A 26084-nucleotide genomic window follows, 5' to 3' on the forward strand; every position below is an offset into this window, starting at 1 on the left:
TGTGTCTTTCTAATGGCATTTTAGCTTATTGAAGACATGACCCTTGTTTACTTTTTCTTTGGGATGCTTTGCCCAATGAATTATATTATTAAGGTGTTGGTTTTTTTTCGCTTTCTAATGTGCCAACTGCAATAAAGTTTTGGTTCTCAGAGCAGCATGAGATTGTTTAGTTGTCTCTTTAAGAAAACTTGTATTCGTTTTAAAATGACTTGGAAGTATTAAAAGAACTGTATCCTGTGTTAGAAATCCATACATCTTTTAAAGTCTTTTTTTGGAATAAATTAATAATAGTTTCTCTTACTGCTAAGTTCTGTAAGAACATCAAAATTAACAGCAGAAAGAACTGAACTACTTTTAATGCCTTATGTAGTTTGAATTTTTTTAACTTTTTACGGTTAGAATTAAAAAATTTGGGGTTTTCTTTTACAATCTCTAAAAATTTACTTCTTGTCTCTCAGGTTGCATTTTACAGCTGATCTAACCAAAATGGTTAGGTCTGAACCTAGCAGTGCCACTTGTGAAACACGAAATGTAAACTGAAGTTATCTAAGATTAAATGAAGCCTTTGATATTCTAAATTATGTTGATTATACGGATGTCCGCTTTTTACAAGCAGATAGAATATTAAAACGCGTAACATCTATTAGACTTTTATTTTGCTTTATACTTCAAATTACGTTTAGCCATACTGCTCATAGAAAGAATGTCATGGTTACTTTGAGTCATTTAAGATAAATTGTTATAGACCAAGTTGAATGGTGGGTTTGTTCTAAAATGAACCAGTACAGTCATTGCTCAAGGCGGAGGAAATGCTTAGGTTGATGATTGCTTCTGATTACTTGATTTCTTTCAAGATAGCTACAGAGACTAACGTTTGCTTGTAAGTAAAATGGATAAAGGAATGTTTGAACAGAAAGAGTATTAGCACATGTTTTATATGGTGTGGTTTGTGTTTTTTGGTTTTTTTTTTTTTTATAAGGAGAGAGTAACATGGGTTTCTTTACACTTGATTTACTATTATTTTTAAATAGCATTAATTACACTGGAATGCTGAAGTGCTTTAGAAGTTGAAACACAGCAAGCATCCACAGAAAAATTAAGCTAGAGTTAGTGTGTGTGATCTAACTTTCCTCCCGATTCAGCACTTAAACGGCAACATAGGTACATGCAGGTATTTTCTGTTTGTATCAGATTTTCTCTAAAGCACCATTACTGCGTTTCTTTTTAAAGTAATAAACACATAAAGAAAAGGCTGTATCTGGGGTCTTTTTTTTTCCCCAAGTTGTTGAGAGATGTAGCGTGCTTTTGTACTGGTCGTCCATATGTTTTCTCTTTGTGTGTAGGTGTGTTGCGTATTAGTCACAATATACTTCAGCAGAGTTTGTGGAAGTTTTAACATTATGTTGGCGCAGTGTGTGTCTAATAGCAATTTAAAGTGAGCGTAGTGACTGGTTTGATAAATTAGGGCGTGTAATTATGAGGGTTTCACAATTCTTTGTTTTGCTGTAGTTTCTTACAGTGTTTGCTTAGAAGCGATCTGTGTATACAGGAAACCAGTAGCATCCCTTGAGTTTTTAGACGATGGTGTCGTGACCCCGAGGTTCGGATGTGTTTTGTTTGTGTGTCTGTTGTCTGGCATGTAGTTAGTTATTTTTTAAACTTCTTGTGTGTATGTATGCAGGGGGTCAAGAGCGGCAGCCTTGAAAAGCCAAGTTCAGCTGAGTAGTCCCCTGTTGTTGAAAAGGCTGGGTTTCTTCCTGCAGCCTTTCCAAAGGAAAACTTCTCTTGTTCTTTTTACACTTGTGTTTGTCTCAACTGCCTTAAGCTCTCCAGCATGTGGGCATCTTGGGTCAGTCAGTGCCAGGCTTTTTTGGAGAACCAGCAGCAGTAAATGGAGCCAGGAAGTGTGACTGCTGCCTTTTTAAATGCAAGTCTCTTGAATTTAAGTTATAAAGTAGCAGGAATCTTCCCCCTGCATCTCTGTCCCCCATAGAGGAAACCAGGAGTACTGGTTTAGATTGTATTTGCAGTTTCCACACTAATTTAGGTAGGATGAGTCCCTTAGTCGTAGGGTTGTAAGTGTTTGTACTTAAAGCAAGCTTTTAAGGCTTAGGTGTTATAAGTCTGATCCAAACCACCGAGAAATCAATGTAAAGATTTACAGAGGCTCACCTGAAAAATACACTTGATGGAGTGTTAAAGTGCTAACACGTGCAGTAACATTTGAGACTCACTCAAAGACAGTAGTAGTGTGTAATTTCCTCTGTGTTGCCAGTTAGACAGTAATAAATAACTTTCCTGAAGAATAGGTATGATCACAGCGACTAGTCTAGTAAGTGCATGCTTATGGAGCATGGAGTTAAGTTATTGCTTGGTGAAAAATGGGTCAGTGAACTAGCACTGCTTAGGAAAGACGTTCAATCTGATCATGAGAAATCCCTTTGGAAATCGATTTAAAGACCAAAGACAATACTAGGAGTTCTGTTACTCTCCAGGGTTTTTTTACTTTCAATAATATTTTTTTTCAAAACTGATGTTCTCAGGTTTTTTTTAACAGTAGTGGTGGCCCAAAATTGTGTATAGGTGTATCAAAAATAGTAATTAAAAAAAAATCCAGTTCTTGCACACAGTGAAGGGCAATACACACTGTAAAGAGGTACATTACAGGTTAACAGTGGGGACATTCTTTCCAAAAGAAACCTCTCTGATACTAGGGTGTGTTGTTGTTTGTTTTCAAATCCAGATTTGCTTGTCTCGGTTAAATAAAAGTTATTTTAGAGTGTGTTTATTATCTTAGTAAATCAATCACAGAAATAGTTAAGAGGGAAAAAAAACAACCCAAGGCCCAGACCTAAGTCCCCGCCTCTGCTGGTAACATCCACGTTTCGGAAGAGTAATGCGATAGCTTGATTCCATAGATTAGGAATGATTCGGGGTTTTGTTTACATTATTTGTCAATCTCTTCAGCATCCTAGAGGAGAACACTTCCTTCCTGGCAGATGGCAGCCCCAGGGCCATGCACCTGCCATTACAAGCACTACGCGCTAGTAATCTACCCCAGGATCGCCGTTGACAAGAGGCTAATGATTGGAGACTGTCTGCCTGACAGCCTAAACAAAACGGGAACATATTTGTCCTTCAGCAGAGGGTCTGAGAGATCTTAGGAAGGACAATCAGGGTGGTATACTGAAGAAGTATAATGGAATTTAATTTAGACCTCTTTGGTAGCGTTTGCGGTGCGAGGCACTTTGAAGATGATGATGCCGCAGAAAGCAGGCGATGGCTCAGAGAAGGGATTTTCTGTTTTCTCTGGCGGAGCAATAGCCGACTTTATATTCAACAGCTCTGTGTCGATGGGAGGAAGGCTTGCGTGATTTAGAGTCCTCTGCAGCAGCGTCTGCCCTGGCTGGAAGCCGGGGGTCAGATGTACTCGCACAGGGCTCTGTCTTAGCCTGGTAAATGGGGCCAAAACGGTGTTAAAACTGAGAACGTCTCTCTTTAATTGTTTGAGCGGTGTGTTTCGTGCTTGCATAATGCATTCCTGTTTCAGTAATTTGATTTGTAACACTATATGTTTTTATTATGTCATTAGACCAGGATCTCTTATTTTATCTCGTGTTCATTTCTCTTGCGCGTTTATGTGTGTTTGCCTTTCTTGTTTGAGCGAGCGGGGGGGACGTTTCTAGGGGACGCTACCCAAGGCGAGGGTATCTTTGAAGTAGGCCAGGATGTTCTTTGCTAAATTTAAAAACTACCCAAATATTACCCAGAGTTTGTAGAGTATTAAGCAGGATTACATGACGCACGGATTAGACATTGTTGAGCAGCTTGTTTTTGTTTGAAGGGGTCAGAAATGGAGGCACCGGCGCTTTACTTTAATGCCAAAATAGCAAACTTGCTGACACCAGAAACAGTAGAGCACAGTGGAGGATTTTCCAAGCTTTTCCAAGTGATGCTTTAGTAAAATTTGTTTGATACGTGCCATGATGATGAGTGTAAGGTGTGAAACTCATTGTTTCATTTGGTCTCAGTTTCCAAATCTGTTTCACAGACAGTTTAAAGTAGACTGAGAATAACACTGTAAGTGTGACTTGAGGCAGAGGACTTTGCTTCTCTTCAGTCAAAGACAAATCAATAAATCATTCCAGTAACAGTGGGGAAAATCATGTCAATGAAAGAAGATCTAAGCAGTTTTAGATTTCTCCTCCCAGGCAGTTTATTATTTAAAAAACAATGTTTAAGACAGCCCTAATGTCCAATTTAACACCTCATTAAATTGGGTAGAATTGTCAAACTAATATATGGAATGAGAACTTGGAAGATTTTATTTTTTGTTTTGGATCTAGCCTTTTGCTCCCCAGGACCAAGACTGATTGAACAAGACATACGACAGTCTTTTGGGGGAGAGTTAGGCTTAACTCTTTCATAGGAGACAGAGTGGCGTTGAACAGTTGCTCAAGAACAAGAAAACAATAATAATGCTGGCTTAGTCTGCCTTCACTGATGGAGATAACTCTCTGTAGTCTGTAATAACAATGCTACATTTTAGCATTATTTAAACAAAATAATAATACAGTTGACAAATGGATGCAAACCTCATCAGTTTTCTAGTTAATGCAAAACCCCTTTACATCACCAAGTTGACTGCTTCAACTACTGTGGTCTCTCCAGCGCTCGCATTATTGAGAAGTTATGGTGTGAATTTCTTCTGTAGTCTTTTTACCAGTTTCTCTGATACTGATTTTTTTTTTTTTCTTTTCAAAAGCTCCAGTGAGTGGTTTTAGTTTACTTTAAATGGCAGCCCAAATGTTAGGTGACGTGTCTAACCAAAATTTTCATGGATGCCCAAAAAAGACTTCTTTCAAGGGAATGATGAGATTTGAATCTGAAAGGTGGAGGTAAAATTCTTCTGTAAGGCGGTTGCATTCAGTTCTGTCGTAACATCATTCATTTTTGCAACATAAACATTTGGAACAGGTTATAGGTGCGTGGACTTGCATCTTTTGCAACAGGTTTCAGTCCTGAGTAATTATTTCTGCCAAAATCAATGAAATATAACTATAATAATATTGTCTCTTTATCATGACAAAAATAAAAGTTATGTTTTTGCTGTAACAATCTTGTACAGAAACTATTGATAAAGACTTGTGATGGTGATTAGTATTAAAGTGAACTATGGAAATTCACTTGATAATAAGATTATTTACAATTAATTAGTTTTGATCTAGCACAAAACTTGAAACACTTATGTTTGGATTTGGAATCAAACTTGTATAACTTAATGCAAGGGTACGTACTTCACTCAGTGGTGAAGTTACAGAATTAGTGCTCGTGACTTCAACAATAGTTACAGAGAAATGTCTATGTGGAGGACCATTTGGTATAAATATGTATATATGATCCTGAGGCACAGAATACTTGAGAGAATTGTCCATAAACTTAAAATGGTTTGTACTTACGACTTCATAATCCCAATAGACTAGCAGTTACTCTCACAAATAGCAGTGAGAGATTCTAACATGCACCAATGAGTGCTAGGGTAACATCTTTTTCTGTAGATATCTACAGAAAGGTAATTTACTGCACCGTTCTGTTTTAAACTTTAAATGTCAGATGAAAATCCTGTCAAGATAAGCTTTTAACTTTAACCATAGCTGGTGTATTTTTAAATAAATGGTGGATTGCGTGGGTTCTAAATAAATAAATTGGTAGTACTCAGTTGTTGAATGTTAGCCAATAGGACAATTTCCAGATACAAATGCACCAATGTATTTCAGCACTCTAAGTGATTTCTAGTCCAGGTCCTCTCAGTTTTTTTCTGTTAGTATTAATGTTCAAGTGACAGTAAACTAAAAGCTTTTTAAGATATGGTAACATGAGAGAGTCCATCTGTTATTTAAGAAAAAAACAAAACCCAACAACAAAAAACTTGGTAGTAGTGAAATAGCTGGACTTTTTTGTTACTGAGTTTTAGTAGAATTAGAATTCAGCCCTCGGGGAATAAATTGATGGAATTTTATTTTAATAAATATATACTTTACTCTGCTAGGAAGTGGAAACAATAGACTCAGATCTTGCAGCTTGAGTGAGCACGGTCACACTGGTGTGCCTGAATGCGGAGGGAGCTGGTCCGTGCTGTGATTGAGCTACGTAGGATGTTTGGATGCCACGCTGCTGTTTGATGGAGTCGTTGCAAGAGGTCATTTAGAGGGTCTTCTCTGAGTCCGAGTTATTCGCCAAGTCTTGAGTCTGCTTCATCGGTCACGAACATGGGAAGCTTTAACTTGCCATACTGGCCGTGTGGATGCTATGTTGTCCAGTTAAGAAAAAATACCACAACTTTTTCTATTTCTCTCACTCCTCAGTAGATATTTTCCATTTTCTTTGTATTCGTGTGGCTGTTGTTGCTTTTACAAGGTGATAACATTTCAACCATACTATTTTAAAAAACAAATTGACAGTTATTTACATGATATTTTTAGTCATGTACACTCAAGCTTGTATTCTACTTGTATTTACTTTGCCAAAGTAAATTGTATTGATTTTTACTAATAATTTCCATATTGTTATAGTGCAGCCTGCTCCATTTCCTTAATTAAGCACAGGAGAAGCAGAATGCTGAAGTTTGGGTTGTTTGTTTCAAAAAAAAAAAACAAACAAACAAAAAAAACCCCAACCAATGAAAAACCAAACAGGCGCTGGGACATTAGAACATACCTGGGAAATAGTGAGCTCTTTTGAGGATTGATGCTTAGCAGACAACTTTACATTCTCCACTCTGAGAGAGATGAAGTGTATACATCTTGTCCTTAGTCAGGTAGCTTGGCTCTGAAGATGTTCTTAGTGTTTCCTGTTAGTTTACTTTAGATCCCAGCCCCCTTATCAGGCACTGATTTTTCACTTGTCATCTTGAGGCATTTTCCCGTACATCTTGTAAAGGGCTACCTGAGCAGCCGACTCTTCTTCATTCCCCTTTGGAGGCAGAGTTCTATTAAGTTCAGCTGAAGATGGCAAAACAGTAGACAAATAAGTCTTTTATTGAAACTGCATGATGAATTTCTTCTTTGCAATCTTTAAGATTTTTTTAAATCATGTATACTCATTGTTTTATTGGACTGTGAAATGGGTTTATCTTACTCATTAGCGTAGCTGTGTTTTTGTGCGTATGTGTGCGTACCTGAGCAAGATCTTCATTTTGCTTCTCTAGTTGATGAAACATTTCACATTTTGGTATGTCTCATTACCTAGAAGAAGGGAATAAAGTGTGTATGATACATAAACCCCTGTTGTCTCATCAGTTAAAAAAAGCACCCTGCTAAAAAGAACTATATTTGGTAATTGTCAGTTAATCCAGGAGCAGGAAACACTTGTCCAAATTCCATGATTTAGTTGAGGAAAAACATTGGAAATAAGTGGTACCCATATTAGTACAGGATGTAGCATAGTGGGGCTATGACTGTAACTGTCAGAATGAATAGCATTGTCATCTGTCTTTTGTATCCGAAATTCTATTTCTTCATTGGATCAGGTGCTACTGGAGGGTTTTTTTCCTAGTTATGTGTGTTTGTCTTGGTGTATATGGTGGCACCTTTCTTAAGGTGCAGTCTCTTCTGCTTCTCTAATGTGGTAACTTTTAATTTGACAGAGGTTTCCAAGATTTTTCATAGCAGCCATGAGATATTAATAGAGAGGCTTGGAACCATTTCTCTTTTCTCATGGATTGTCTTAGGTCCCTTTTTGGGCCATTTGTGACCACATAATATCTCTCTGGAATAGTAATAATTAATTACTTCAATTAATTTTTTCAATGTACTTTAATTAAAAATAGCTACTGGAAATAAGGACCTCTGATACAGTATAAAGTAGTCTGTGGAGTGTAATTTGGAAAGCTGTGATGTGGAGGAACCAGTCATTTACAGCCTGTTCATGTTGGGTTTATTTTATATGTGTGTTTGGTAAATGGTTAAGTGTTTTTGCCCAAGTCTTATTCCTGCTGTATAGGAAAGTGTATCTGTGGTGTCTTGTCTCAAACACAGATTGAGTCTGGCTTTTTTTTTTTTTTAAGAGACACTTTTGATGACCCTTGGAGACACTGAGGTATCAAAGTGGAAGACACTGTCAAAATTGTTGTGCCTTCTATTAGTGCCTCAGGTTTGTTTTTTCCTCCTTGTAAATGGGTATCTTGTGATTGCTGCAGAAAAGTTTTGGGAGGATTGTTTAGCACAGACAAAATGGGATTATTTGCAAGACGAAGAAGGATATTCCAGAGGAGACCATTTATCCATGTTTTTCCAAACAGATTTTGTAGAATTCAGCTGTGCTGGACTCTTATTTTGGCCTGATGGACACAGAAGTGTAATTAAAAGGCAGAAATACCTTTGTCTGAGGCCAGAGAACTTCAAAATCTTGGGGAACCTTAATGTAGATGTTCTGAGTGAAGCTGCTTAATGCCTTTTTTGTTGCAGATTCCAGCTCAGGTATCTCCAGTATGTTCTAAGGGTCCATGTTCCTGTTTTAGATTTCCACATACGTGGTGGTTTGTTTTTTTCTTTAGCTAGCCAGTGTTCTTGCACATTACTAGAACAGAGAGGTTTGGCCGAGCCTGTAGGCACCTCATTTGCACCTTCTTAGGAGCCTACCGAAACAGTCCTCTTGAAATAAGGATCTGGCTTCCCTAAGCAGTTGCTGGAAGGATACAGGTCACTTTCAAGTATTGAAGAGGCTGGTCCAAGCCAGGCTTGGAGATTGGCACAAAGCTGTCTTCCCTGGCTATAGAGGGAGCCTATACGCTTGGCATAAATGGAACGTCTAACTTCCAGAGGTCTGTGGCTTGTGAGCTCAGACTTGCTGTGTGGAGTCTATTTTAAGCAGAAGGACTTGAAATGAGACTGATATTCGTATGTGGATCAGCTGGCGTAGCTAAGTATTCCTGCCTGACCTGGACTGTACTCTAGTTAGTTGATGATGTATTGTACTTGTTCAGTAAATGTGAAATTAAAAGGGATTTGTGTTTTCTCTAGCTATGCAGCTGCTGCACTGTTGGCTGAATGCTTTTTCAATGTATTTCCTGGTCAATCACAATATGTGAAATATGCAATGTATCGGGGCCTTAGCACTTGGAAGCAAACTGGGGCTTTAAAGGCGCAGACGCCTTGGGGGAAATACTGGTATTTTGCAAAGTAGTTCTTCATGCATGTTGTCTGTGATCTTTCCTTTTCTATTCTTCACAGAGAATAGAACAGCAAATTCTAGAACAGCATTTTAGCTTTTTAAAATCTCTCCTACTGCGTGGTATCCCACAGGAAGTTATAATTCCTTCATGTGACCTCCTGAAGTGTTTACCACACCTATTTGAGATGTCCGAAGCATCTTTAAAGAGCTGGCAATGGGAGAAAATACGTGTAGGTCTTTATGTACTGGAAAGCCTTCCTGAAGTCTAGGGGAATTCTCTGTTGAGCATCGTGGGACTACAGTCAAACTCTTAGGTGTCCCATCTTAGGTGACAAAGATGTTTTTATACTGCTGTTTCTATAAAACAGATTAAATACAATTTCAAAAAGGTGACACTCTCGGTTATGTAGTCGTGTGGTCAGATACGCTGCTATAAGTAAAACATATCTTTCAAAAACACTAAATGAAGTACCGTCAGACTTTGTTAAGAAAATTAAGCGTCATTGGTTGCTTATAAACATACTTACCTGACAACAAACCAGGGGAGCCATAAAACAAAACAAAGACACCTGTGTGGGAGCACTTGGGAGGCGAGGAAAAAAACAGAACTGGTAAAACAGTAGGGTACAGCTCTGTTTGTGTAAATATTTACTGAGAGCCCTTGTAATTACAGAAGAAAGTGCATTTTGCTCTGGAGTTAGCAGTATTGCACATAAATGATGTGCATCACGTTATTTCTGCAGTAAACTATTGGATGGGGAGGACCCAGGGTGCATCCAGTGGATCTGGGAGCAATCCGATTCATTCAGTACAATCTGTTTCTTGCTTGAAAAACAAAGCAAAATATCAGTAAAACAGAGGAGGTAACTTTCTGCTATTTTATGACCAACTTCCAGGTTTTAAACCGGTGTTCTCAGAAGATAAACCGTAACCACCAAAATTAATTTTCTGAAGAGTTTGCTAAGCTTTTTGCCTCCGTTTTCAAACAGAATATCAGTTAGCCTCCAGGAGTGATATGTGGATGATATTTATGATGCCCATGTGACAAAATACATCCTCTCCTTTCATGTCTTAACGTAATACTGGCTTCTGTACGTAATACAATCCATATCAGCTTCAGAAAGAAATGCTAATTCATCTCCAGGTTAAATTCAGAGCAGGAAATTACAGGTGCCCGTGTTTGTTTTAAAAATGCAACATAAAAATGTTGTGTTTTTTATTATTTTTTTAGCTTTTGCCAGAAATGCGTTTGATGGAAGGGAGAACACAATCCAGTTTGTAAATAAGAAATCTGCAAATAATGTTCTCTGAGACATCGTTTTGCTTTGATTACTAAGGTGTGTGTTTATCGAAGGAATAGTAGGAAAAGTCTGCTGGGGGACTGTGTTAGAGTGGCCGTTTTCAAGGACACTTAGTGGGTTGCTGTAGGGTGATAAGTATTAAGGCTCAAGTAGATGACAGTGTTAAAATCAACAGGGACAGGGCGCCTCGCTAAATTTGTGAGCCTGGCTTTCAGAGAGTATCCACTGTGCCCAGTGTAGCTGTGGGCTGTGAGCCTACAGTCCCAAGGAAGTTAATGAGATCTCGGTCCGTGGTCGTTAATGAGCTGGCTATGGGTACTTTTCTAAACACTATCTGGTGAGATGATCATAGCCCCATTGTGTACCTGAGCTTACCTTACCTGAGGGTAAGATGTTTTGATCATTCTCTGTGGAGGTATTATAAAGTATTTGCTTAAACTCGACTCTTTTGGTTCTGGGCAGGATCTGTCTACCAAATCCCATGTCTGAACTGTGGGACCAGGACATTTGCCAGGCCTAGGTTTATGGCATGGTCACTCCAGTCACCTTCTGACTATGTGGAAGGTGACAGACAAAGGTTTGCATCATCTCCCAACTCCCATCCTGTCCCCTGATGCTCATCTAGGGGGGAAACCCAGCCTCAGGCAGGGAGGGACTCCCTGAGCACTGCAGTGGGTTCTCTGGTGGCTTCCCATCATAGTCTTGCTTACAGCTCAGGGCTTTGGGCTATCGACAGAGTCCACTCGCCTCATTTCAGGTGTGGCCATAGTCATTTCTGAGTATCTTAAATTCAGTCTTAGCGATAGGTTGAGGTAGAGAGAAACCAGTCACAATTTATGTATTTTTATTTTGTGTTATATAGATTATATTTAACAGATGCCACAGGGGCAAGGAGTACAGCTGAATACAGCAAGACACCTAGATGATTATAAAATAGCAACTGTACTACTCTAATGAGCAGGAATAGGTCTGTAAATGTTTTTGACCAGGGATAAGCTAAACTTGGTAGTTCAAACAGGCAGAAATAATGTTCCTGCAGAAATATTTTTATGGCTTAAAAAAAAAAAAAAAAATTATTCACAGAAAAGTGCAGGAATGTGCTCAGGGGTGATGCGATGAGGGGCAGCTTGCCCTGCTTGGAGGAAAACCTGCTGCTTACGGCTTGAGCGGCAGCTGGGAGCCATGTCCCTGACACACAATGAACCGGTCAGGCTGTGCTTTGGTTTTAGCTCCCTCTTGTCATGTCTGATGAGTGGTCTGGTAGTACGAGGAAGTTCACCTTTTCACAAGGTTTTGTTGTAATAGCTCTTTCTCACAAATCTAATCTTTCAAATTCTTTCTGCAGTGTTGTTTCCAAGTACTTTCTGGAGTGGTTTTTTTTGTTTGTTTCGTTTTTTGGGGGTTTTTTGTTTGGGTTTTTTTTTTTTGGTTGGTTGGTTTTGTGTTTTTTGTTTGTGGTGGTTTTTTTTTAGTTCTTTTATGTGTTGTTAACAGGAGCAATACCTTTGATGTCATAATCACAATTCTGTTCAGTTAGTTTACTGTAGTTAGTAGAAATATATTGTGCCTATGTGCATGTACAGTGTCTGGAACTATAGGCTCCATTAGTAGAGGTTTCTAACAACAACAATATAAAACCCCCAAAGTTTACAGAATAATGCTTTTAAAATAAGGAGACACTGACCTTATTCATGGAAATATTTTACTTTTTTTTTTAATCCAAACATTTCTATATAGAAGCTTGAATTATTGTTTAAGTGGAAGTAATAAAGGAAAAAGGTTAAGGGCCTAACCTGGTTTGTGCTACTGTATTAACCACTCTGAACGACAAGACAGTTTTAAAAGAACAGGGGTAAGAACTTAAGTAAGTGCAACAAGATTAATAGCTGAAGTGAAAGATGTAGCTGTTTAATGACTCAGTAATGACACTTCAAAAGATACAAAATTGAGAAAGTAAACTGTTGTTACATTTTCTAAGGAGTATTACACAAAAGGCATCATCTCATTCTTTCAGTGTGAGAAGAGGATCCTAACCTGGAAAATAATGACTTAAATTTGGACAGAACAAACCTCAAAAAAAAAAAAAGGGACGAAAACAAATCTTTGTGTAAACGTGGTTAAAACGAAAATAAATTGTAGGAGCTCTCTGTGTCAAATACTGAGAACCTATTGGGAAATTGTGTAAAAAGAGAATACCTCTTTTTTCCTCTTTTTTTTTTTTTTTTTTGTCTTAAAGAGCAGACTTGAAGTAAATGGCTAAAATAAAGTAGTGACCTTCGAGAAATACTGTACATCTGTGGATACTTCTTTCTCTTCTCACAGAGAATTTCTTTTCTCTCCCTCTACTGCAGTCCGTGTACACAGTGCAACTGATTTCCCATCCAAGTGTTAGAAACCTTTTCAGGTTAACATATAGCATAGTTTTTCTTGTTGTAGGAATCCTGCAGAAAGTATTGGCCAGCCGTACAGGGCTTTTCATCCCAGTTTTGCGGGACTGTATAGAAATGCTTGGGCACTGTGTTTTTGAGCCTTTCCATTGTCCTCTCAGGGTGTAGATGGGAAGTGTCGGTGCAGGGGAATTGCATTTCCTGCTGTGTCTCAATGTATTGAATAAAGGAAGGACAACATGTGATGACATATGGACGGTGAGTCTTACCTGTACATGGGAAGTGAGACTTCAGCTTTACTGGGGACAATAAGCTAACATGTAGCAGGTTCAGAACAAGCAGAAGGAAATCATTCTTCTTGCACCCTTTAGTTCAGGTGTGAAACTCCATGAAGGTTTTCAAGGCGTAGTGCAGTGGGGTCCTGGATAGGTAAATCATTAGAAGCTAGATGAGAACTTGAGGAAGTATCTCTGTATGCTTATCTTGCTTTTTATAGTCTTGCTTAAGCAGCTGCGTTTGACCCACTGTCAGAGAGAGGAAACTGGATTAGAGGAGACTTTAGCCTGCCTCAGTGCAGCTGTTCTGTGCTGTGTTGCTCATTTCACTAAATGGCTTTGAGGCGGTTGGGGGGTGGTGGTGTCTTTTCATCACGGAACATGAAGTCTGCAACTTCTTGCCTAGCTTCACCTTTCCCTCACTCGCCTGTTACTGACTGATTCGCGTTGACCACGGTGGGAACACAAAAGATTTCTCAAAAAGCATTGGCAGAAATTGAAAATCATCCTTTAAAATCTTTTTCTTTCCTACTACCAAATGCTCAGAGTTTTAAATGAGGGTGTGACAAGAAGAGAATGCGGTAGGGAAAAGGTTGCCCTCCCGTGCATGCCAGGCTGTTCCTCTTAGCCCTTCCCTGCTTTCTTTTCTTCTCCCTTTGCTCCGCATGTATCTCTTCCATGAGAAGAAGCATCTCTCTGGATGCATCTCCTAACTTGAAAGGCCAAAAGCGGCAGCAGCCAGCTGGTTTAGTGTGGGACCATCCAGTTGCGTTTAGATGCCAGGTTAGATGCATAAATGAATGTATGTAATGCCGGGGTGTTTCAGTCTGCTTGGTAAGTGGTCTGAAATTCAGTTTGCAAAACAGGCAGGTAGTTGACTCTGAAAAGGTTGTGGAGAGCCTTGTGTTTTAAAGCATGCTGCTCTCTGGAAGATAAATGGCTAGCTGTAGGATGGAGGAATGCTCCAGTCTCCATAAAGACCTCGTAAATCTGAAACCTCTTTTGATATTGGGTGCCTAAGCCCTTTTGGCAATGACGGAGGCAGGGATCAGTCTTTCAAGGAGTGCCTGGAAGAAGTGTTTCTGTTCCCCTGCCCACAATATTTATGTGGCTAGAGCACTCACCTGGGACTGACCAGCATCCAGTACCTTTCTGGCTGAAAAAATAATCTCATGCCTCTTTCCACCCTCCCCATCCCTAGTGCATTTTAGCCATATATTCTTTGGTAGAGTGCTCTTGTTCTTTCTTACCAAAGCTGTTTTCATGGAATAATTAGATATCCACTGTAATGGAAGGGGAGAGCGAACATGACATCCCACAATTTGCACGAGTCCTTATCCCTGTTCCCATGAATATTTAAATTTTTAATATGACTGATTCTTCAATTTGATCACTGGAAAAGATTGCTTTTTCTCCCAAGTGAGAGAGAGAAAAAGCATGCTTTTAGGTTCTTTGAGAGCACTCTAGCACTTTGTGTTCAGGCACGTGGATGGAGGTAACCTCGTGGCTCAGAAGAAGCTATTGGACTTTGGTATTGGCCATTGATAACTAGAATGGCAGTCAGGTTCTCACTCATGGATCTAACCAGGAGTCTGATTATACTCCCCCCCCGCCCCTGTTACTTGCCTGAAATAGGTCCACCAACACTGATGGCATTTCAGTTGGCAGCTGTGTGAGATTATCAGTCTCTACTTACCAGAGCTCTTCTTTCTTGTCAGACCTTGTTGCCCTTGTTAATGACTACTGATGTACATTAGAAGAGGGACAAATATGCCTTTGACATCCCAGCTGAGCAAACTTCCCAGCAGTTTTAAAGAATCATAGAATGTGTTGGGTTGGAAGGGACCTTGAAAGGTCATCTAGTCCAACCCCCCTGCAGTGAGCAGGGACATCTTTAACTAGATCAGGTTGCTCAGAGCCTCATCAAGCCTGGCCTTGAATGTCTCCAGGGATGGGGCCTCCACCACCTCTCTGGGCAACCTGTTCCAGTGTCTCACCACCCTCATTGTAAAGAACTTCTTCTTAATGTGCAATGTAAACCTACCCTGCTCTAGTTTAAAACCATTGCCCCTCATCCTATCACTACATGCCCTTGCAAGCAGCCCCTCCCCAGCTTTTCTGTAGGCCCCCTTCAGGTACTGGAAGGCCGCTATAAGGTCTCCCTGGAGCCTTCTCTTCTCCAGGCTGAACAACCCCAGCTCTCTCAGCCTGTCTTCATAGGAGAGGTGCTCCAGCCCTCTCATCATCTTTGTGGCCCTCCTCTGGACTTGCTCCAACAGGTCCATGTCCTTCTTGTGCTGAGGGTTCTAGAGCTGGGCACAGTACTTCAGAGCTGAATACTGTATGCAAAGGTGTGTAAAAGGATATGGTCTTTGCTCCTAAAATGAATACCAAGTCATACACCTCACAGACTTGGGGATCTTTCATAACTCTTATTCATCTCAACCTAATGTGAAATAGGGCAGCAGAATTGTTACTTAGGAGTGCCCATTTCTTCTCCTTGACTATAAGGAGCTAGAATGACTAGGGTGAGTAGGTCAGAGATGTAGAGGTACACACTGGGGGTGGCAGAAGTTAGCCGAGTATTGCCTAGTGTTTGCTGTAGGGGCAAATGTGCTAATTCAGTTGTTTTTGTTGTGTCTCCAAAGATGGGGTTGGTAGGTAGCTCAGTGGATGAGTCACCATTCCCTTCCTCCCTCGCCCTTCATTGCTGGTAAGGTGAGCGTGTTGTTTTGCAAAAATTCTGTCTCTTAAGAAACTTCCGCCCTCAACTTTGTATGCAAAGTGCTGTCCCTGGAGTTTGCATAGTGCTGTCGGTCTGCGCTGTCTCCTTGGGGTGGTGGAAGGAGCTGTAAAAATCAAGGCAAACGCCTACCTGAGGCCCCGTTTGCAGTGTTGGGTTTTGAATCTGCTCTGATAAAGGAACGGTGTGAGGGTTGTAAGTTGGTGCGCAACTCCAGTTGCACGGTAATGGTCATCAACCAAGAACGTGACTTTGTGTTCCACCATGGTTAAATCCCGTGCATGTGAACTGTCGAGTGGCTCCCTGCCTGGCTGCCACAGACTGATCTTTTCAGTGGCAAATTTTCTATATAGTTTCCACATCTGCTTCTCTCTGTGTGTCTCCGTCCCCCTTACAAACTCCCAGTGGAAGGCCAAAAGGACTAAACATTATTTTTTTTCCTAGCATTTTGTTTGCTCAGAGAAAGCAGCTTGATTTTGTTTAATTTCATGTAATGTTTTGAATGGTTGTATACCCGACTGGCAAGGGAGAGGATAATTGAACACATTTCAGATGTTGAGGTTTTATCCCTAATCATGGGATTAAATCACATCTATACAAACTTGTTTAATAGTACACAGTGGCTGTAGCTCTGAAATTAAGAGATATAACAGCAACTGTATTAAATTAATCCTGGAAAAATGAGCATGTCTAGTTTCTTAAATTTGAAGTGCCTATTTTTATTATAATTGATATGGGAAATGTATTTCTGGAACGGCACTTTAGCTATAAATTCATTATAATGACATTTGTAAGTTTAATCCTTTATTTTCCACATAATTACATTTTAATGTTTAGCTATTCATACTACAAAATCTATAAGAACCTTGACAAAATGATATGAAACACAAATTATATCAAATTCTGAAATCAACTAAGCATAGCCGTCATTGTCATCTGTACTTCTACTGTAGACTCAGCTGCTTAAACTATAGTGTAAGATTCTAAGTGCTAGTTGTATAAATACATGGTATCAAATGTAGATTACTTTGATTTTTAGTACCTTTGGATAAAAGTTGACACTCATTATAAATTGTGCGGATTTCTCCATGCCATCAGATGGACATTTTAGCCTCTTGTGTGTATATTATGACACACACACGCACACAAAAAAGTACTTGCAGGTGCTGGCAGGCAGCATCTTTTTCCAGATAATGTAGTGTTTTGTTTCCCACTGGTTGGGGAGTGGTTATTTTAATGCAATTCAAGATGTTATGATTTTTAACTATTTGACATGAGAGTTAAAAGTACTATAAAGCTCATTTTAATGCAGATAACTGTGGCCATAAAATCCCTACTTTTAAGAAATTCAGTGATTTTTTTTTTTTTTTTTTTCAGGCTATTAGTCATGAAGAATCTATGTTGACCTGATGCTTGCTTTTCTAAATTCATAAAAAACCAGAGACATATCTAAATAACATTACGTACTGTTTCTTAATGGAATAACATACTGAAAGAGCATAGTTATATGAGGCAACATGTCTCCAATTATGATCACCCATGACTGGTTTAAAAAAATAACAACAACATGGCTTTCAACATGGCTTTTTAATTTCATGGTTTAACTCCTCCTCCCCCCCCCCCCCCCATCAAATGTGGGAACATTTTACTCTGGGTGGATATTATTCATGGGCTTTGTAAACTGTTAGAGCATACTACTTTAGGTTTTCCTGCGAAGTGTTGGTAAGGCGAGTGTTTAAGCTCTGATTGAAACCTTTTCCTGCGATGGTGGCCGAGCTCAGCTTTATTTGGTATGAGCAGTCCCGCTGAACGGAGCTCTGATTCCCTGGAATTACTTGTGGAGAGCCATAGCTCAGCACATGAGTTGTTCCGTTATCCTTAGCAGGGTTACCTATGTACTTCGTATTAAATATGGTATTTATTAAATTGCTTAATCGGAGTCAGAGCCAGGTCAGGATTGGGCTGCCACTGTGCACATCCCGGGGAGCGGACAGGCTGCATTCACGTTGGGGTGCTTGGCCAGACTGTGACCTTACAATGCGTGCGTGTGTGTGCACACCCTACAGTCCTTCCCGTAAAGAAGCCCTCAGAGACTGCTGTTCAGAACATCTCCCATTGCCATCGGTGCCAGGTTGGCACGGGGTTTATCTCCATCAGGACCCATGCTGTCCCTCCCCACCCTCAGCCCCTGCCGCCTGCCCCCCTGCTCCCTTCCTTGCCGATGCTCTGGGCGCAGGGAAGGTGCTGCCGAGGTGCCAGGCTACAACCCCTGCAGATGCCTGCAAGCCCGTCTCCTGCGGGATGCCTGGCCAGGTACCGTATGTGATGCCGGAAGGTAGGGAGGGCTTGCTGGCAGGGGGGACACTTGCCTTTTCTGGCTGGCCAGCTGCCTCGCCCAGGGCCACACATCTCCGCCTGGGTGCCGGGGGGACCAAAGACATCTCCCTGCAGATGGGATTCAGTTCCTTGGGTCGCGTCATCTAATGGCCTGGCCTGACACCCGCAGATGTACGTGGTGTTAACCTCCAGAGTCGGTTGTATCAATAGGATCGCTCTTCCAGGGAAAGTCAGTTAGCGGGATCAGAGCCTTAATCGATTTGGCAGGCAGCGTGAGGAGGGGAAACAAAGGGACAAAGGCACCGAGTGATTTGCCCGGGAGTCAGGGCAGAAGCCCGTGGCGGAGCTGGGGGCTCTGCGGCCGATGCCTGATCCGCTCGGGCGGTCGCGCTGCCAGCAGAATAAATTTACTGGTTCTGGATAACCAGCAAGTGTTTTGCCATGAGCCACGTGAGTAGCTGTTTCTGCCTGCGTGCTTGTTAGCAGATGAGAATTATTTTTAGGAATTAAGAAAATTTTTATTCATGGCTTACCGGCTTTGAAAATTAATAAGCAGACTAGATCTTCTTTAATTGACTAACCATTGTATTCTCTTCACAACATATATTTAATAAGTCTCTGAGTATTTGGTAGTTTCCTAGCAATTTGTGTGTGTATTTACTATCTGATTTATTCCCCAAGAAGCACTAGTTTTAGAAACTCAGCAGTGGTTATGGATGCTTTTCTTAAAGCCCAAAACCAAGAGGAAACTTCAGTATTAAACCAGTGCTGGACTTTGTATTTTGATTTGTGGGTGCCCACGGGGAATGAGGTTATCAAATAATATGTGTCCTGTAGGAATTCTGTTTAGTTCCTGAATAAAGACAATGTGTGCGTGACTTGCTGTGTAAGTGGAATGTTGACCTGGGACTTGAAATGAGTGGAAGATACTAATCACTGAAGTAAAAATTAACAGGGATATTGATGTAATTTTTTTCTTACTTGTTTTCACTTTAGTGTGGAACTTGCAACTTAATTTCTTGCAAGTAGGCTTCCTCTGAAGCTGACATTGCAAGAGTCCCTTTGGGTTAGGTTTTGAGTTACAGGTCAGCGTTACAGACTCATTGGATGACGTGTTTATTGCATCATAGGCTCTTAGGCTTGTGCCCACAGTCCCATCCCATCATCCACCTACAAAACCCTATGAAGCAAGTTTGGAAGTGCTTTGAGGCATCGGCTGCTTCACCTGCTCCAGTCTAATTTTGGCTGGAAAGTCCGCGTTGTGCTCTAAGAACAAGGGCAGGTTTACTCAGTTGCTAATAATCCTCCCTGCCGACCGCCCTAGGCTGACATACTTCTGGAAACATACTTGTTTGTGTTCCTTGCATGTGCAAAAATATCTTCCTCTGATTTCCGTATCTGACCACATGATATTTATTTTTTTTTAACCTCATTTGAGTTTCACTACCATGTGGCTACTTTTGGGAATCTAGACTTAGTTGTCAGGTTGGTTTGCATTTGGAGGAGGAAAGCAACAGCACAGCGTCAGCGTGTATCTTTAAACCTTCGCTTGCTTGGCTACATGATGCATTTGCATCCTGCCTCCCTGAGCAAGAGTCAGAATGAAGTGGTTTGTTAGGCGGCTTTTCCTCAAACGAGGGATCTTTGCTCCCTTCCCAGAGCCATCCATCCTGCCGCTCGTTCTCCCACGCAGTCTTACCGGATGATGATGATGGCCGTTTTGGGGCTCCCTTGATTGCCTCATAAGCCAGTTCAAGTTCTTAATTTGAAACACCCTCCCAGCCCAAACAACGAAAGCTCATTTTCTGAAGATTGAGTGGGTAGATTTGACTTAGTTTCTGATTAGAAAAGTGGCAACAAATAAATGGCACTGGTTGAGGGCAATGAGATGCTTTCCTTTTGGTCTTGGCAAGCTATTAATTCATCTTGAGCTGTGTTGTGAAATAAAATCCTAAGTAACATCTTAAGTAGCTGATCATATAGTGGCTCCAATTGACTTCAGCAGGACTTATTCCTTAGGTAACCCTTAGCTCTGAGAGAGTCAATGGCAATTTAGCAATTCTCATTTATATGCCAAGATATGTCAGTCAACCTTTGTTTTTGTGTAGACCTGAAGAAAAGCCTTTCTTTTGGTTTGTCGAAGACTTACATGAATTGAAACTTGCACAGATAAGCACTATGCTTACTTCGACATCCAGGTTTTGTACATAGTTTATTTTGATTTTACGGTCCCTAGGGAATTAAAAATATACAGGAATACTGTCGTCTTGTATCCATACAGTCAAAATTGTTGGATTATATCCTTTACAGACTTTTCTAAGTTAGTTTCCAAAGTGTTCCAAATAACTTCAGTTTTTAGGAAAATTTCATACTAAAATTTTTATTTAACTTGGAAACTTGGAGCCAACAACATACAACAAGAAAGTTGCTATGAACTATTAAATGAACTAGACACTCTTAATAGCACTTAGCGTGAATGTAATTTTGCAGCCTGATGTATCAGGATGTTCCACTTAGCACCTTTCAAAATGAGGTGCCAATGTTTTGTCATGTAAAATTTACAGTCTTGGTGATTTAATCACTGCTGTTTGTGCATTGCTGCTTTCCAAATATTATAGCAAACAGGAAAAATCTGTACAATAAGCAACATACTAAGGAAATTTTGATTTTTTTTTTTTTAAAATGCCCATGTCAACAAATTATCTTAATGCTGTGAGTTACTCAATATAATAATGCCCCTTTATGGCAGTGGCACACACTATCCATTAATTCTTTGCGGTGAAAAAACACAAAAGGAGTCAGCGGCATTCTGTAAAATAGAATGGGTCACTTTGTAATTTATTTCTATTTTACTGTATAATTCACCTTGACTATTTAAAGCAGCTTTAAACAGTCAGTAACCTAGAGAAGATGCCTTCTATTTGCTTACCTACCCACTTTTTTACTTCTGGAAGTAAAAGGTTCTTTCTATAATTTGTTTATGTTTCTAGAAGACTCTTTCCCTAAAGACAATATAGTCTCAAGAAACTTGTTTTTAATGTCTGGAAATGGACAGCTTTTAATAACACCCAGCTGACTAAAAAACCCGTTGAGTCTGTACCTACTTTCTGTGACCCCTTTTCCTTTCCACTGGTGCAAATGGCGATGGTCACAACTTGAACTGGGGGGGATTATTGTGTTGGATTTTCTAACCTGTTCTGTCTCCCGTGGTTTGCTGGTCTGAAGAGCCACAGCTAAAAAGTTCTAAAATAAGAAGGTGGTATTGGGTTGGGGAGTACTCCCTTTACTGCCTCTGCAATACCTTGTGATGTATACAAATATAAAAGCAGTGAGGTGCTTTGTTGTTTGGTTTTTTGTTCATTAAACCCCATTCTGAATAATCTCTTTATGGTATTTTTTGTGTTTAAAATTGTAAATATGATTATCTTTTTTTTTTTTCAGCTTTTATTGACTTTCTTTCATTTTTCTTTTCAGAGTGAAGGAGTTAATTTTCTCACCATGACCTCAAACAACAGAGTACAACATTCAAAGAAGCTGCTCAGCATATACCTTTACCTTTTTTTTTTTTGTTGTTGTTGTTTTGTTTTGTTTGGTAACTGAAGCTGCTTAAGGTTTACTTTTTGTTGTTGTTATTGTTGGTCCGGACAGTTACTTACAACCTGTTGTGGACTAAACTGTGCAACAAATCTGGGAGGAAGGGAAAGCAACCTGCCTAACTCGTTACCTGTCCATGGCATCTACGGTATCATTTTGCTGCTGTTTCAACAGGAGTTGGAGATGCTCTTTAGACCCTAGGAACTTTTCTGCCGGCCTCTTTAACTAACGGCCAATGCCTTTATTTCCTTTTTTCTGCAAAGACGAACTGTATTTATTCTTCGGCATATTAGGGGATTCTGTAACGCCTGCTGAAGCAGTGAGATCTGGTATTTACTGGCGTAATTTCAAGCCTACCACAGTCCTACCTCAGTTCAAAGTAAAGCCGGATTTGCGGTGTCGGTGTACGACAGGACCTCCTTGATCTCTATGCTGAGTCTCTCTTGAGAGCGGTCATCAGCCTTACTGAACTTGCAACGCGTACAGCTGCTGCTGCTGCTGGGTTATTCGTGAATCACTAGCCGCAGGGTTTATACTTCTCAGACAAAGCCGAACCAGGGCACTGAAATGGCGAAAATGGGACGAAACTCTGTGAATCGGGCTTGGACCGAGGATTCGGAGTAGTTGAAAAATGTAAAATGTGTAACTGAAGCAATGTAAGTTAAAAACAGCAAACTGTATTGGGGGTATCTCTCTGTACCTTTGACACACTTGTTTAATCCTCTCTATGTAGGTGTTTATGTAGGTACTTCAGATTGCAAAAGCCTTTTCTCCTATTTAGAAGCTCACTTACCCCGTTCTTAGCTGCGTTTCTTGTAACCAAAAATCCACGTAGGCATGCTAGGAATGCAGGGATGATAATGGGTAGCGGGCAGATTCAAGCGCTAATATTAACGCAGTATTATCTTGCCATCTAGAAAGTCCTGATATTTGCCTTCTACCAGGAAAGCACCGTTGCAGCTACAGGCATTGTTACAGGGAAGAAGAACTGTTGCAGTCACTTATCCTGAGTTCTTTTCAAGGCTACCTGTGCATCACGTTTCCAGTAGCCTGAAAATCCGAGTGATGTGGCGGCTACTGTCACAAATGTCACATACAGCTGTCGCACCAGACTAGCAGAATGTCACGCCACCTTGTTTCTCCTTTGATAAATTTGTTGAAGAGTTCATATACATTTTAAGGGTACCTCCCCAGTGCCTGCTCTGATAGACATGTAAGTATTACTAAGTTATTTGAGTTACGTGAGATTTTTTTTTCTTTTTTTTTTTTTAAATCATTGTGCTAGGTGGAACCTGTACTTAATGCATTATCTTTTGCGATTATTTTTTTTTCTGAGGAAGACGAGAGTCAATGTCTTACAAATATATTGAATGGCAATGCGGTCTTCCTGCTTACATGCTGAATTTTTAGAACTGAGGATTGTATTACAAGACAAAGATGAATGTAAACTAATTCCTTCCCTACCCCATGACACACTTTATTTTTCAGTGTAATTTTTGGGGTCTTAAATCACAGCAATGCATAGGCTAATACAATATTAGATCTAAAATCAATTTAAATATCTAATCTATCTGTTTGAGTTGGTTTTGTTTGTTTGTTTTTTTAAATACTGTAAGTGGTTCTAAGACATTCTAAAATGCTGCTTGTTTAAGTCTGGAACTAAAAAAAAAAATAAATAAAAACAAAAACAAAAAACAAATACCTTTGCCATTTTCTGTCTGACCCCCCCATAGGACAGAGTGTGGTACCTGCTGAATTCAATGTTTTGAACTTCTATTTTGAAGTAGCCCTCTGTACCAATTCAGAAATCATGCCACTAAAACAAATGGCTAAAATGCATACAGCAACTTCAAAAGAAAAACTTGACAATATAGCCAATTCTTCTCTATCCTGTATATTTCACAAAGGCATATGCAATACTTACATTCTTAATTTAGTTTACAGAATGGAACCAAAATGTATAAATGTTATGTTTGCTAAAACTTCACAATGTATATTGGGTCTTTGTACATTTTGCCTGACTTACCTTAAATTTAAAATATTTTTTGCTATATAACCTTAACAGTTATTAAGCAGTGTTTTCTTTTTGGGTACGTATTGTTTCTGGATATCAAGATGTTAAATATATTTCTTGCTATTGTGATATGACAAGAGACTTAACTTATCTTGCTGTGTCTTCCAATGTACACGCTGTATATAAGGATAAATGTGATGCTGCTGGAGACCAGAATAAATGGAACTAGAGTAGTGTATTGTATTTAGTCTGTATTGATCATGGATGCTCTCCTTAATAGCCATATGCAATAAAATACATTATTTATGAAAGGAGTAAAGTATTTGTGTGCCTGTTTTCTCTAGGGGAGGGGTGGTTTTTCTGGTTGTTTACATAAAATCAGTTTGTTCCCTCTTTCAAATGTAAACATGCTTTCTCTGAACAAATTTTACTGCTCTGCACATACTTACCTGCTTTCCTCTTAACACATGTAACACTCCTGGAAAAACAATGAAATCACTTAAAATCTTGTTTAAGAATATAAAGATCAGTATTGTAAAGGCAAAGCTTGCGTATTTGGGAAATAACTAAGAGCAGAATTTGGTCGTAATTCTTAATTCCAGTTTTAAAAGTGAGTAGAAGACTATGGGAGTCTTTCTGGCAGCCTACTTGGTGAGAACAGCCTGGCCCTATACATTCTGTACAGTCAGTTACACTGGTACAAGGTAAATGGGAACCTAATGCTCTATGTATGTATCTTCATCTGCTGGCTTGCGTGCAGGGTCACAGTCATGGCACCATGGGGTCGCCGTAGCCTGATCTGCTCCTGGTCAGTAGGAATGTCCCTTGTGTAAATGACCCTTTTCCAATGTTCCTTGCATCCAGGTAAATGATCCATGAGCCCCTGACTCATGACAGGGATTGGGGTGATGAGGGGCAGGGGATGACAGCAGTAGGTTAGTAAAAAGCTTGATGTCCCTTTCACAACGGTGTCTTGCTGAGATCTCCTTCACTTAAGCTGAGTAGTGTCTGAGCAACACGTCTTTGTTGATCCCATGCAAGGCGTGCTGCCAGTGGAGGAGACGTGATCTCTGTGTTCCTCATTTAAAGTCATTTGCAGTGCAATCCTGTCTTGGGACGCGTATGTTACGTTCTCCTGGCCACATATACCACTAAGTGGGCTGGTACTTTCATCGGTACCTTATGTTTTGGGGATGGTTGAAGGTCCGTACTCATACAACTTTGCCTTAAGAGGACCAAACCTGGCTTATTGTCACAAGCTCAGGTTCTTCCCCTGAAAGTGCCTTGAATGGAAAAGAGCAATCCTGTCTGTTGCTGCAGTGGGATCATCCTGTGGCTGCCGGAGCGTCTGTGTAAGCCACAGAGTGCAGACGTAAATCACAGACAATCTATATGCTGCCCGAGAGAGAACATTTAGTTCCTTCTCTCATCTGTCCTGACCATCACAGCTGCAGACTTAGCTAGGGGACACAAAATAGGACATTGTGGATCTTACAGTGCCTACATCCTTTAAGAGAAAGAGCAATTGCTTTATTCTTTGAAATCACTCTGGAGATATACAACTATACAAAAATATCTTCTGCTTTTCTGCTGGTAACAGGGTGTGTGAGTGGTACCCTACAGTGCCATGGAAGAAGAATGTGTTTGATAAGACATCTGTAAATCCAGTGCCAGATTCTCTAGTGAGTTCAATTTCTGATAATCAGAGCATAAAGGAAACGTTTGGATATTCAGCCCGCTGACAACGCAGTTTGTTGTGATGTCGGCTGCTTCCAAACAGAGCATCATTTGCACTGACCCAAGAGTGTTGCTTCAAAGTCCTCATCCAGTCACTGTCCTTCTCAAGGACCTCAAAGCAGTCCATGGCTTCCTCCTTGGAAACCTTGGTTTACTTTTTGTGGTACGGGGTTCAGAGAAGGGTTGATAGGTGTCCGGGTGTCACCTCAGCATGGAATGAGGTTACCTTGAGCGTATACTTGCTCCTGGAGCTTAGAAGCATTCGCAAATTAGCCAGTTCAGAGTGGCCCTGGAGACCACTATAAAGGCATCGCCTTTCAATGGTTTTTAAATAATGAACACAGGACAAGCAGGTTGCCTTCTTCAACACCTGCTCCTACCATTCAACTTGCTTTCTGTTCTCAAAGAGGACGGGACAAAGAAAGGGTTCAGGTCTTTGCTATGCTAATTCTGAACTCATTCTGGGTATTCTGGGTGAGGAAAGGCAACCTGGAGCCTGCTTTTAGGAAAGCCATTGCTGAATAG

General features: G+C 40.2%; 1 protein-coding gene across 1 annotated transcript in view; it reads left to right on the top strand.

The window, feature by feature from the left end:
• Positions 1-24133, top strand: part of IRS2 (insulin receptor substrate 2) — a 32095-nt gene extending 7962 nt beyond the window's left edge. Inside the window, exon 2 of the mRNA XM_074561619.1 lies at positions 21689-24133. Coding sequence (XP_074417720.1) covers positions 21689-21693 — 5 coding nt within the window. The 3' untranslated portion in view covers positions 21694-24133. The remainder of the gene's footprint in view (positions 1-21688) is intronic.
• Positions 24134-26084: the final 1951 nt, after the last annotated feature.

Source organism: Larus michahellis, chromosome 1 (assembly GCF_964199755.1).
Source record: "Larus michahellis chromosome 1, bLarMic1.1, whole genome shotgun sequence".
NCBI lineage: Eukaryota > Metazoa > Chordata > Aves > Charadriiformes > Laridae > Larus > Larus michahellis.